We start from the raw sequence: 14,239 nt of genomic DNA on the forward strand, positions 1-14,239 counted from the left end.
ATAGGGGACTCCATAGTGAGAGGAACTGACCGGGGTTTTTGTGGCAGCAGGCGGGACTTAAGGATGGTGTGTTGCCTTCCTGGTGCCAGGGTTAAAGACATCTCAGACAGAGTGCAGGAAATCCTCAAGGACGAAGGTGAAGAGCCAGAGGTGGTGGTACATGTCGGCACAAATGATGTTGGGAAGAAGAGGAGGAACATACTACAGCGGGACTTCGGAGAACTGGGAAGAAAGCTGAAAAGCAGGGCGTGCATGGTGGTTATCTCCGGCTTGCTTCCAGTTCCTCTGGCTGGTGAGGCCAGGAACAGGGAGATAATGGACTTGAATGTGTGGCTGGGCAACTGGTGCAGGAAGCAAGGATTTAAATTCTTGGATCACTGGGTATGTTTTATGGTAAGCATAAATTATACAAGAGAGATGGTTTGCACCTTAATAGGTTAGGGACCAGCATTCTGGCAGGCAGGTTTGCTACTGCAACACAGCTACGTTTAAACTAAGTAGCTGGGGGGAGGGGACAAACTGGATGTTTTAGAAGGAAATTGAAGGGAAAGTTAGAACAAGGGAAGTCAAGAAAGACAACTGTATCAATGAGGCAGAAAACGCAAAATGGGATCATGCTGTAAGGTTGAATGAAATAGGAGTTGATGGGAAGGGTGAGGGCAGTAACAAATTAACATTACTATACATGAATGCGCGAAGCATTAGAAATAAGATGGATGAGCTTTTGGAAATTGGCAGATACGATATTGTGGGGATAACTGAGACGTGGCTTCAAGTGGACAGGGCCTGGGAAATGAGTATTCAAGGCAACACCTGCTTTCGTAAAGACAGACTGATGGGCGGAGGGGGTGGGGTGGCCATGTTGCTAAGGGATGATATTCAGTCCCTTGTGCGGGGGGATCTAGAATCTGGGGATGTAGAGTCAGTGTGGATAGACCTGAGAAATTCTAAGGGTAAAAAGACCCTCTTGGGAGTTATCTACAGGCCCCCAAACAGTAGTCTGGATGTCGGATTTTAGTTGAATCAGGAGCTGAAATTGGCCTGTCGCAAAGATGTTACTGCAGTTGTTATGGGGGATTTCAACATGAAGGTAGACTGGGAGAATCAGGATGGTATTGGACCTCAAGAAAGAGACTTTGTGGAGTGCCTCCGAGATGAATTCTTAGAACAGCTGGTGCTGGAGCCTACCAGGGAGAAGGCAATTCTGGATCTGATATTGTGCAACAAACCAGAATTGATCAGGGACCTCGAAGTGAAGGAGCCGTTGGGAAGTAGTGACCATAATACAATAAGCTTCAATCTGCAAATTGAGAGGGAGAGGGTACAATTGGAAGTGACAATATTTCTGTTGAATAAGGGCAACTATGGAGCTATGAGGGAGGAGCTGGCCAAAGTTCAATGGTGCAATACCTTAGCAGGGATGACCGTGGAGGAACAATGGCGGATATTTCTGTGTATAATGTAGAAGATGCAGGATCAGTTCATTCCAAAAAGGAAGAAAGATCCTAGGAGGAGGCTGACGAGGGAAGTTAAGAAAAATATAAAGTTAAAAGAGAAAAAGTACAACATAGCAAAGATAAGTGGGAAAACTGAGGACTGGGAAGAACAACAGAGGATTACGAAGAAGGAAACACGCAGAGAAAAAATGAGGTACGAAGGTAAACTGGCCAAAAATATAAAGGCGGATAGTAAAGGTTTTTTAGGTATGTGAAAGGCAAAAAAATGGTTAAGACTAAAATTGGGCTCTTGAAGACAGAAACAGGGGAATATATTACAGGGAACAAAGAAATGGCAGAAGAATTGAATTGTTACTTCAGATCTATGTTCACTGGGGAAGACACAAGCAATCTCCCTGAGGTAACGGTGGCTGAAAGACTTGAACTGAAGCGAATTTATATTTGCCAGGAATTGGTGTTGGAGAGACTGTTAGACCTGAAGGTTGATAAGTCCCCGGGGCCTGATGGTCTACATCCCAGGGTACTGAAGGAGGTGGCTCGAGAAATTGTGGATGCGTTGGTGATTATTTTCCAGAGTTCGATAGATTCAGGATCAGTTCCTGCGGATAGGAGGGTGGCTGATGTTGTATCACTTTTTAAGAAAGGTGGGAGAGAGAAAGCAGGAAATTATAGACCAGTTAGTCTGACCTCGGAGGTGGGAAAGATGCTGGAGTCTATTATAAAGGATGAAATTACGACACATCTGGATAGTAGTAACAGGATAGGTCAGAGTCAGCATGGGTTTATAAAGGAGAAATCATGCTTGACTAATCTTCTGGAATTTTTTGAGGATGTAATTCTGAAGATGGGAGGAGGATGTTAGGAGATTACAGGGTGACCAGGAAAGACATTCTGGCTATTGAGGGAGTGCAGCGTAGGTACACGAGGTCAATTCCTGGAATGGCGGGACTACCTTACGCTGAAAGACTGGAGCGACTGGGCTTGTATACCCTTGAGTTTAGAAGACTGAGAGGGGATATGATTGAGACATATAAGATTATTATTTCCTCTGGAGGCAGGAAACCTGTCTCTGCTGATGGATGAGTGCCAAACCAGAGGACACAGCTTAAAAATACAGGGTAGACCATTTAGGACAGAGATGAGGAGAAACGTCTTCACCCAGAAAGAGGTGGGTGCGTGGAATGCTCTGCCCCAGAGGGCAGTGGAGGCCCAGCCTCTGGATTCATTCTATTATCTTATTGTCTACCCTATTATTCTCACAGATAACTGAGATCTCCTTACAAGTTTGATTCTCAATTTCCCTCTGACTTATTGGGGGGGTCTATAATATAATCCCAATAAGGTGATCATCCCTTTCTTTCTTCTCAGTTCCACCCAAATAACTTCCCTGGATGTATTTTCGGGAATATCCTCCTTCAGCACAGCTGTATTGCTATACCTTAGCAAAAATGCCACTCCCCCTCCTCTCTTGCCTCCCTTTCTATCCTTCCTGCAGCATTTGTATCCTGGAACATTAAGCTGCCAGTCCAGTCCATCCCTGAGCCATGTCTCTGTAATTGCTATGATATCCCAGTCCCATGTTCCTAACCATGCCCGGAGTTCATCTGCCTCCCCTGTTAGGCCCCTTGCATTGAAATAAATGCAGTTTAATCTATTAGTCCCACCTTGGCCCTGCCTGCCCTGTCTGCCTGCCTGTCTGTCGTTCTCAGCTGTACCTGTCTCAGATCGATTTCTTTCCTCCCTGGATCCTCCCCCCCCCCACCTTACTAGTTTAAATCCATTGGTAAGATCCTGGAATCCATTGTGAAGAATGACATTTCTGAATACTTGGAAGTGTATCATAAAATAGGGCAAAGTCAGCATAGTTTCATCAAGGAGGTCATGCCTGATAAATATTGTGGAATCCTTTTGAGAAAGTAGTGAGCAGGTGAGACCAAGGAGAGCCAATGGATGTATTTTACCTGTACTTGAAGGTATTTGACAAGGTGCTGCCACAGGAGGCTACTGAGTAAGTTAAGGGCCCATGCCGTTAGAGGCAAGATATCCAGCAGAAAGCAGAGAGTGGGAATACAACAGTCTTTCTCAGAATGGCAGCCGATGACAAGTGTTCCACAAAGCTGTGTTGGGTCCACAACCTTTCACTCTATACATTTAACGATCTAGATGAAGAAACTGAGGGCATTATGGCTAAGTTTACAGATGATACAAAGATAGCTAGAGGGACCAGTAGCATTGGGGAGGCTGTCGAAGGGTTTGGATAGATTAGCAGAATGGGCAAAGAAGTGGCATGTGGAATACAACGAATTCAGAAGTCTGACATGCAAAGAGACTTGGGAGTTCTTGTCCAGGATTCTGTCAAGGTAAACGTGCAGATTGAGACAGCATTTGGAACGCAAATGCAACAATGGCATTGTACTTGCGAGGGATGTACTTCTGAGGCTCGATAAGGCTCTGGTCAGGCCACATTTGGAGTATTGTGTGCAGTTTTGGGCCGTATATCTCAGGAAGGATGTACTGGCCCTAGAGCGTTTTCAGAGGTGGTTCACGATAATGAAAAGCTTAACATATGAGCAACATTTTGAGCATTCTGGGGCTATACTCAATGGAGTGTAGAATGATGAGGGGGGGGAATGTAAATGAAAAATACCGAATACTAAATGGCATGGACAGAGTAGGTGTTGGCAAGATGTTTCTATTGATAGGAGAGACTAGGACCCGAGGACACAGCCTTTCGAGTAAAGAACCGAGATAAGGAGAAACGTCTTCAGCCAGAGATTGGTGAATCTATGGAATTCACTGCCACAAAAGCATGTGGAGGTCAGGTCATGGAACATAATTAGGACTGAGATAGGTTCTTGAGTATCAAGGGTTGTGGGGAGAATGCAGGAGAATGGGGTTGAGAAACTTAATAGCTATGATTGAATGGCAGAGCAGTCTCAATAGGCTCAATGGCCTAATTGCTGCTCCTGGATCTTGTGGTCTCATGGTATTCATATCCTGTAAAGATGCTTTATAGAATAGAACTGCCTTTATTGACACACAAGAGATGGAAATGTGTTGCTGGAAAAGCGCAGCAGGTCAGGCAGCATCTAGGGAACAGGAGAATCGACGTTTCGGGCATTAGCCCTTCTTCAGGACATACAGTACAGTGAAATGTTTTTAATGTGGCCTCTCAGCACCATCTTAGTCACAGAATTGGACGAGTATCAAAAATATTAGCATGGCAATATACAGTTTACAAGTCCAGAATGAGAACAAAAAATGTCATCATTACAGACTCCAACATGAGTCCTCCTGGCTGCTCACTTTGTTCCTGAATTCAAGTAGACATCCTGTGTTTCATGGTCTTGGGAGTTCAGCTGTCCTGTGTGACTTGTGCTGCAAAATGAAGCTTGGACAATCGAAGAGTGCCTTTTGCATATTAATTTGTTTAACTATTATTTAACTCTGTTTAATATTATTTGGAAAATCAATGGTCTACTTATGATTTCACATGAAAAATCTGATTTTCATGAATGTATTCCTGGCTGCTTTCTGTGAGGACACCTGCATAATTTTTCTTTGAAACTTGGTTAACCTCATATGTTGAAACTTTATTGCTGGAACAGCACAGCAGGTCAGGCAGCATCCAGTCATGAATGTATTCCTGGCTGCTTTCTGTGAGGACACCTGCATAATTTTTCTTTGAAACTTGGTTAACCTCATATATGTTCCTGTGCATTTTTGTGCAGTCTTAATGTTTTGAACATAACTTGCTACTTTGTGCTGAACTGAGACATGTCACACTCATTGCATTGTCTCTCACTTTAATCGAAAGTTACTTTCTCTTTAATAGACTGTCAACAAATGTGCTTTCTTCCTTTGGTTTAGGTCATCATGGATAATGGCCCTGCCCAACAGGCTAAGACTGCATACCAACTTCAGTCAGGTAAAGCCTGTTTGTCCTCTCATATCTCCACTGCATCGTGTATACTGAACTCCATTTCAAGCAGCCAAGGCTGTAAATAGCTTTCCTGCTAAGTCATAACTGATAGTTTTATGCAGTTTCTGTGTGCATTGGAGAGGAATGTAAGTCGCAGAATCTCTGCAGTGCAAAGAGAGCATTTGGTCCATCAAGTCTGTACTGACCCTGCAAAGAGCATCGAACGTTATCCCTATCAACTCACATTTCCAAAGGCTAATCTACCTCGCCTGCGTATTGAATACTGCAGGCAATTTAGCATGCCCAATCCATGTGACTTTCACATGTTTGGATTGTGGGCAGCAACTAGTGCACCCAACAGAAACTCAGCCATATGTGAGGATTATATGCAAATTCCATGCAGGCAGTTACCCAAGATTGAATCAATCCTGGGTACTTGGTGCTGTGAGGCAGTGTGCTAACCACTGAGCCACCATGCAGCCCTTTAGATTATCTCCATTTAAGGGCATCTTTAATGGGCAAAACTTGTTCCACTTGCTCGGAATTGTTTGGTTTTTATCTTGGTCAATTGTACGCTTGATTGATGGCTGAGTCCTATCCCAGGATACATAATAGCATTTAAATCAGACAGAAAGGTGAAGAGGTCTTGAAAAGTGGTACCAGAATAGTCCTCAAATGTTTTTAAATGGACTATTTAACTGAGCCAATCCACCTAACTTGCTCATCTTTGAATTGTGGGAGAAAAGAACCCGGAAGCAACCTGTGCAGACGCTAGGAGAATGTCTCTGTGCACGCTGCACAGAGACAGGTGCAATCACCCAAAGCTGAGATCAAACCTAGATTCTTCGCACCATGCAGCAGCACTGATAATCACTGTGCTACCATGCAGCCCCATTTGTGTTTAAGTGGAAGTTAAATAACTGCATGAAGACTTGGGGGCATAGAGTTGAGATGTGTGACAAAACTGCTCCTTTTAGCAAGGTTATGCTGTCCTTGGCTTTTTTTTTTTGCCAGAGAGACCTGAAAAGCAACGATTCTGGAGTTGAACTACCTGAAGGTTTTTAGAGCCAATTTGATTACAGCTCACAGATACTGCCTCAGACAAAAGGCTTTCAAATTAAAAAAATAACAGTTGTACATTGAAAGGGGCCTGGCTCTCAGCTCAGCTTTTCTGAGTTGGTTTGGTTTTTGCAGTCTGACTGTTCACTGAAAGTGGGCAGTTTTGAGGCTGCTGGTCCAAGAAACAGATACATGGAAGATGCTGAATCCCTCTGCCAGCGTTATCTCGTGCGCGACGTGTTTTGATGGGGTCTGGTCTTATCCTTAGCAAATGATGCAGTTAGACGTTTCTAAACTGCCTATGTTGTGCTGTGCATGAAATAATGCACCTTGTGCAAGGTATTGTTCCATAACAATAGGAAATACTCAAATCAAGAATTTGATGTGAAGTGAAGACAGAGGTGTGGTAGAAGGCTGTATGGATGCTTTGTTATTAACTGACCAATCCTATTCAAAGTTTGCTCAAGTCCAAATTCCCACTTTAATATTTACTGTGTATTTTGGTACTGTAGTCAAGGGTGTGCTAAAATTCAGATATGACAAATTTTAAACCGCGCCAAATATGCATTTCCCATCTACTCCCATCCTTAAAACTTTGTTTTTTCCTGGGCAAATTGTTCACATGATTTGAGATCAGTTTGGTTATCGTCACGGAATTTTATTCCCATGATGGTTGACTTACTCTCAGAACTAGGTTTTTGAATGTTTCCTTGATTTGATGAGCTATCAAGGAACCAAATATAAATCCGTGTGAATTGAATGCTGTTTCTTTGCTGTTAGCTGGTGATGAAGTGGCTGATCCTTTCGAAATCTCCACCATTCGACGTGAAGATTACGATTTTCACAAGGGGAAGTCTGAGTATGAAGAGATTCTGCAGTGCAACAACCAGCCATCCAGTGCCACACCCCGTGGACATCAATCACCTGCAGCTTTCCTCATCATGGCTTCTGGCCTAGATAAGGTAACATTCTTTGCAATCTGACCATTAATTGTGCTAGATACCTTTAAAATTAGAAATGTTTTTAAATGACCTGTTTAGGTATATCATGGTGGATTTGTGATGCAGATGGAACTTCAACCTCCACCTTACAGCCCAGAGCCCCTGGTTTTAAATTGTATGTTTCGTGAAGAAATGACAAATTAAAATATCACTTTCTTTAGACTAAACTTACTTTCTGACCCCAGTCTCAAAATAGACTTTACAATTAGCTAATGGGAGGTATTGAAGTTGCCATATCTTATGGTGTTTTTGCAATTCAACCTGCAGCACCCAGCCCAAAACTCTGACTCTTAATTCAAATCTTGCCTCTTTTTTGACTGACTGTAATGAGGATGAGTAAAGCATCAGAATTGCTGTGATTACATTGTTAAACCAAACCTTGATTATCTGTTTTATCTAATTATTCTGCCAGAGCAAGGTCGAACACTGTGTGTTCATTAGGAAGGGGGGAGACATGCTTCAGCAGAACAAAACCTCATTACAGCAAAAAAAAACAAAATTACTTGACATAATGGTTTCTTCCTTAATATGGTACTGTTTCATGGAATGGCTTTGTTTTTTGTTTCATTGCAGCAGGTTGCAAACCATTTTATTGATATCATTTCTTTGTTTCAGCATGGAATCGATTCTGAAAAACCCCTGCACTATTCTCACATTGATATAGCTGGATCCTCTGGCCCATTTCCTGGCATACCCACTGGATCACCAGTGGTTGCCCTGGCAGCAAAATATGTGCTAAGTCGTATTTGAATAGCTGATGGAAAGCTCAAAGGCACATGGAGATAAGAAATGTCACATTATCAACTATTGGAGGCCATGCAGTGTCATAGGACGTCTTAATAATGGGCTTTGTAGTTTCACCTGACATGGGAACAAAAAATGAAGTTAAACATGAGTTGTTGGTATAAATCAGTCAGTGCAGCCTTCCTAGAACTGACTGCAGACAGTACTCCAAAGTTCCTCAGGTAGGCGAATGAATAAGTTACTGTCTTTCAGTACAAAATTGTATTGGTGCAATGTAAACACTTCTGCAAAGCTAAACTTCCAACACTGCAAATTTCAAGTTGAGCTGAGGTGGGGAAAAAAATTACTTGGGGTCACACGATCAGAAGAAGGAAATTAGTGATTATGACAGAAACAAACAGCAAATGTAATGTTCAGAAATAAATAAAGATTAAGATGGCCTTGTTTGGGAGGGTCTTATTGGAGATGATTAAACCAGTGAATACACATGAAATGCCAGTTCACTTGGTATCTGTGTGGTTGACCTTGTCCTGCAAATATAATTGCAGTTATACTTGTTGTTAAGTATCATGATTTGCATTCTGGCTCTTGATTGAATGTATGATTTAAACCAAACTAAATATTAGAAAGTACTTGTTCCAAACTTCTCTTCAGTCATGAATGGACATTGTGCATTGGTAGTGGATCATTTTCAACAAATACTGTTCATGAAATAGTGCAGGTATGATGGCCCTGTGGTATTATCGTTGTACTGTTCATTGGGAGACCCAGCAAAAGTTCTGGGGACATGGATTCAATTCTGCCAAGGCAGATGGTGGCATTTGAACCCAGTAAAAATCTGGATTAATGAGTCTAATGATGTCAATGAAACCATTGCCAATTGTTCGTTCATGTCCATGAGAGATGGAAACGGCTGTTCTTATCTGGTCTTGCCTACATGTGACTCCTGACCCACCGCAATATAGTTGATTCTTAACTGCCATCTGGACAATTTAAGTATAGACTATATTTGCTGGCTTAGCCAGTAATGTCCTCATCTTTTCAAAGCATGTCCTCATCTTTTGAGGCATGTACCACCATTGAACAGGACAATTAATTTCCTTAAGGTGTCGTAATTCTCACGACATGATATTTCGATTACGGAGCATCACTTGTTTGGGCCGTTCCTTACTGAATACACATACTTAGGGTTTCAGTATAGAATTGGTGCAATAGCACATGAAAAACTAAGTGTTTTGGTGAAGTTCTTGGTTTTCACTGTCCAACAACAACTTCTGTTATACTGAAAAGATCCCATGATGTCATAAATGTTAAATGGTTTTTCTAAGTTGCCCTTTGAGGAAAATTTTGGTCCAAAATTTCATTCTTGTGGTGGGTGGGATTGAGAGCAGTGTTTTCGTGAGAGGTATGGATTTCTCTAATCTGAGTCACAAGGCTGTGCGTAAAAGCATGCTCACTGCTTAAAACCAGTCATAAACTCAATTGGAGATGTGCTTCAATCCCTGATCTTTAGTGTTTCATGAAGAAGTCATTGCAGAATCCAGCATGCTCCAGGTACTTGTGCTTTGTAGCAGGTTTTATGCTAAAGTTAGTAATTGTGCCTCGGATCTAACATCAGTCGAAACGTGCGGCTGATTTAAGAGTAAACTGGCCTGCACTGTGAGGAACTGGATTAATTGTCAACTCAACCGAGCAGCATAATTCTTAGCAGTTTTGAATTGAGGTGGTCTCATATGGGATGTCAAAAAAGAGGTAAGACAGCATAGCAGAAGTTTGTTTTTGTACTTTTTTTTTTTACTCCTTTCAAAAAAAAAATTGTTCACCACTTGTGACCAGAACAGATCTATCAAATGCAACGGTTGTTCCCTCTGGGACTGCTTTTCACATCAAGGCTTGCAGATAAGGCTTTAACTTGCATCATGATTCTGTCTTCTCGTGTATGTTGGCCAGGATAACACTTTTTTGGATCAATTTGCTGCAGACTCGAGTCTTGGTTAATTGATGCTGAAAGACCAAGTCTTATCAGTGAACCAAATGTTTGTACAGAATCCATGTTATTTGTTTGTGTGACGTGATCACAAACTATTCTGATTGTTGCTTCTCCACGATGTCATAATATTGTTCTGAGATCTTCAGTTAAAACAAGAGCTAATGATTTGTGCATATTCAACACTGCAGATTCCAAAAGAAGTATGTCAATGAGATATGAACTTTGAACATAATTAACAGAAATTTAGTTTGTAAATGCACACTTAGTTATGAGCGAAGTAATCTTTTTATCCTGCAGAGAAAAGTAATTCCAAGTAGATGACTGTGCATGATTTGCAGAGATTGTTATCTTAGCTTGAAACACAAGCATTTAAAAAGACACCATTTTTGAAAAGACTTGTGGATCATAAGCTCAAAAGCCATTTTGGAACTGACCTATGGCAAAATGTTCCTGCACGTTGCTGGAGTAGGTGAGACTTGGTCCTGGCCTTGTGGCTCACAGATTGGTGGACTACCGCTGTAGCCTCAGAGCCCAGATGGTCTGTGGGCAACTACCAAACCTGAAAGGTGAGGAATATATCCACTTTTTTTACGACTACAAAAACAAGAAAGCCTTTCTCACTGCCTGGAGTCTGCAGGTGAGCAGGCAAAGGATAACACAATGGTCACGGAAAGCCACCCCTTCTCTAGCCTCTGCTATCCCTGTCCCTCCTTTTTCTGTACACACAGAAACGCACATGTCATTTTCCTCTCTCTTATCCCCATCTCCTGTGATAGCCTCCTGAAAGGAAAAAAAGCAAAACAAGTTGCTCCTCTAGCAAATCTATCATGGTGATGCTATTTTAGCTTCCATTCATGTTCGCAGGCAGGTAATTTTTGAAATGGAGACCCTTCTAAATGCATGAGAAACGTTCTGGACACAGGTTGTGTACTTGAGTTGTGCTTAGCATGCAATAGAAAAAAATCCCTACAGTGCGGAAACAGGCCCTTCGGCCCAACATGTCCACACCCACCCTCCGAAGAGTAACCCAGCCAGACCCCGTTCCCCGACTCTACATTAACCACAGACTGATACACCTAACCTACGCCTCCCTGAACGTAAAGGGCAGTTTAGAATGGCCAATTCACCGAACCTCTACATCTTTGAATGGTGGGACGAAACTGGAGCACTCAGAGGAAACCCATGCAGACAAGGGGAGAATGTGCAAACTCCACACAGACAGTTGCCTCAGGCTGGGATTGAATGCAGTCCCTGGCTCTGAGGAAACAGTGCTAATCACTGAAACACCGTGCTGCCCGGTAATTGACCAATGAGCTCTTACTGATGGGAATGGAGAGTCAGTTGTCCTCTAACTCACTTGCACTGAAACTTCTTTACTCAGCGTAGTAGGGGCATGGAATGGCCTGCTTGCAACAGTAATAGACTGGCAGACGTTAAGGGCATTTAAATGGGCATTGGACATACATATGGAGAATAATGGAAAGTGTAGGTTTAATGGTCATCAGATTAATTTTGCAGATCAGCGCAACATCAAGGGCTAAAGGGCCTGTACTGCGCTGTAAAATTCTTTGTTCTAATATTTGAACCACAGAGCATTAATCTGTTTCCTCAAAACATCCAATGATAGCACAGGGCCAGGATTTAAAGAATAGGACTAGACATCAATCATCGTGCTTTTTAATCTGGGTTTAGATCTGGGGCTGCGTCTGTCCAAAATAGCATATGATAAAGACAGATCAAGCTCATTAATCTTCTGTGGTCATGACTACAATTCATTTATCTTGCATTATATGGTGCTGACAGCAGCAATTTAGTTTGAGCAAATCAAGTCTCGATTGTTGTATCCTAATCTGTTTGTCATTTGTGTGCCACACAAATGAGCATAGGCAAAAGACAATGTAAAGTGATGTCATTCTGGTCTGAGGCAACCCAAAGGCTCAGGGAGAGAGATGACTGCTTCAGATTTAAAAGGAGGGTCACCATACTTTAGGTCAGGGAGGGGTTACAAAGCAGTCTTTCGTGTTACCCACAACAGGGACAGGGATCGAACCCCTGCTGTTTCTATAACTCTGCAACACAAACAAGTCATCAAGCCAACCAAACATGGTGCTGACAGCAGGTGATTCTTTGTGGTCTCCCTTTACCAGGTCGTCTTCTCACATTTCTTACAACTCTTCTGCACATCATTGTTTGCTATGATCTGCCTGTACTGTATGCAAAACCACGCTTTTCACAGTACTTAAGTACATGTGATTACAACAAATCAAATTGGATTAACCTCGCCCACCAAAAAGAGAGGTGGCATAAGCAGAAGAGGTCATGACGAGTGAGGGGGCACAAGCACAGGAAGGCAGGAGTGAAAAAGAAATAATAGGTCATGACCAGAGGGGCATAAACTGTGTAGGATGAATAAGAGAAGATGAAATACAGGAGTACAAACATAGGAGCACAAGCAGCAGCACAACAGAGAGAGACGAATCAGGGACATAAGCTAAGGGCAATAAATGAGTGAAGAAGACGGACATCGTGGATGTGAGGTTACACTGCGGGTGAAAGAGAGAGTCAAAAACATTAGCTCAAACAGGAAAACAGATGGGGACGTAACTGTCAAAATTGGGCCACAAAAAGAGAGAAATAGAGAGTCACCGATATAGACGGAGAAATCAAGGGTCATTAACCACAGTATAGACAAAGGGGTGAAATGGAGAGACACCAACAGAGGGCAGACCAATTGGGAAAACAGAGCCAAGCAAAAATTGGAGAAATGGCACAAACAGTTGCAAAATAGAGGTCGAGAACCAGGTGAGCACTAATTGGACAACAGGGTCATAAAGAAGGTGAGAAACGGGCACGAAGATAAGGAACGGGCTCATTTGAGCACAACAGGAATTCAGTCATTTGTTGGGTAGAAACAGCTGGAAAAGCAGAGGGGCACAAACTTAAGGGAAGAAGTGTTTGGGCAAGATGGGCACAAAGATGAGAGAAACTGGGAAAGAAAGACAGTGGGTAAAAGGTGCAGTTGAACAGAAGGAGAGGAACATATTGACACTGGTTGGGGGAGAAACTGACAAAAACCATGGCATAAACAGAAGCTCAAACAGAGAAGAGAAAAGGGGCTCAATTGGTTGTAACAGATAGGTAGAAAAAGGTGGAGAAGCAGGGGGACAAACAGAATGAGACAGAGGGGCAGCTTCAGTAAGAAAAAGTGGGAAGAAACTCAGATTATAAGTAATAAGACACCACAGCTCTCGATGCAAGGCGTTACGAAGACTCAGTCATCAGAGAAAAAGAATCCTCCGTCTTTTGGCACCCCTTTCGTTTGAAGTGTGCCTTCTGTTTCTAAAGCCTACCATGTGGGGAAACACCATATCAATCCTTTCAGAATCCTATATGTTTCAAAGAGATTACTCATTGTTATAAACTCCAATGAGTGGAATAGATTAGATTAGATTACTTTACAGTGTGGAAACATGCCCTTCGGCCCAACAAGTCCACACCGCCCCGCCGAAGCGCAACCCACCCATACCCCTATGTTTACCCCTTACCTAACACTACGGGCAATTTAGTATGGCCAATTCACCTGACCTGCACATCTTTGGACTGTGGGAGGAAACCGGAGCACCCGGAGGAAACCCACGCAGACACGGGGAGAATGTGCAAACTCCACACAGACAGTCACCCGAGGCTGGAATTGAACCCGGGTCTCTGGCGCTGTGAGGCAGCAGTGCTAACCACTGTGCCACCCTACTGTCTAATTTTGGTCTCCCTAATTGAGAAAGGATGTACTGGCGCTGGAGGCTGTGCAGAGGAGCTTCACTAGCTTATGTTCTCAGGCCGATAATTAACTAACTGCCTCTTGCTTCCTTCCTCTTTGGAAGAGGAATGTCACATTGGCAGTTATCCAATCTTCTGATATTTGTCCAGAACCCAAGGGTTTTTGGAAAATAGAACCAATGCATAGTTATCTCTGTTGAGCATCCCAGGATGCAAGCCATCAAGGTCAGCACGCTTAACTGCCTTTAGGTGAAAGTGAGGACTGCAAATGCTGGAGATCAGAGTCAAGATT

The 14,239-nt window shown here is 42.8% G+C and overlaps 1 protein-coding gene across 1 annotated transcript in view; it reads left to right on the forward strand.

Moving 5' to 3' along the window:
- The window catches only part of zgc:152830 (uncharacterized protein LOC767682 homolog), a 46,252-nt gene extending 37,624 nt beyond the window's left edge, over positions 1-8,628 (forward strand). The window contains exons 15-17 of the mRNA XM_043681370.1: positions 5,328-5,385; positions 7,219-7,400; positions 8,055-8,628. Coding sequence (XP_043537305.1) covers positions 5,328-5,385; positions 7,219-7,400; positions 8,055-8,189 — 375 coding nt within the window. The 3' untranslated portion in view covers positions 8,190-8,628. The remainder of the gene's footprint in view (positions 1-5,327; positions 5,386-7,218; positions 7,401-8,054) is intronic.
- Positions 8,629-14,239: the final 5,611 nt, after the last annotated feature.

This window comes from Chiloscyllium plagiosum, chromosome 42 (assembly GCF_004010195.1).
Source record: "Chiloscyllium plagiosum isolate BGI_BamShark_2017 chromosome 42, ASM401019v2, whole genome shotgun sequence".
Classification (NCBI taxonomy): Eukaryota; Metazoa; Chordata; class Chondrichthyes; order Orectolobiformes; family Hemiscylliidae; genus Chiloscyllium; species Chiloscyllium plagiosum.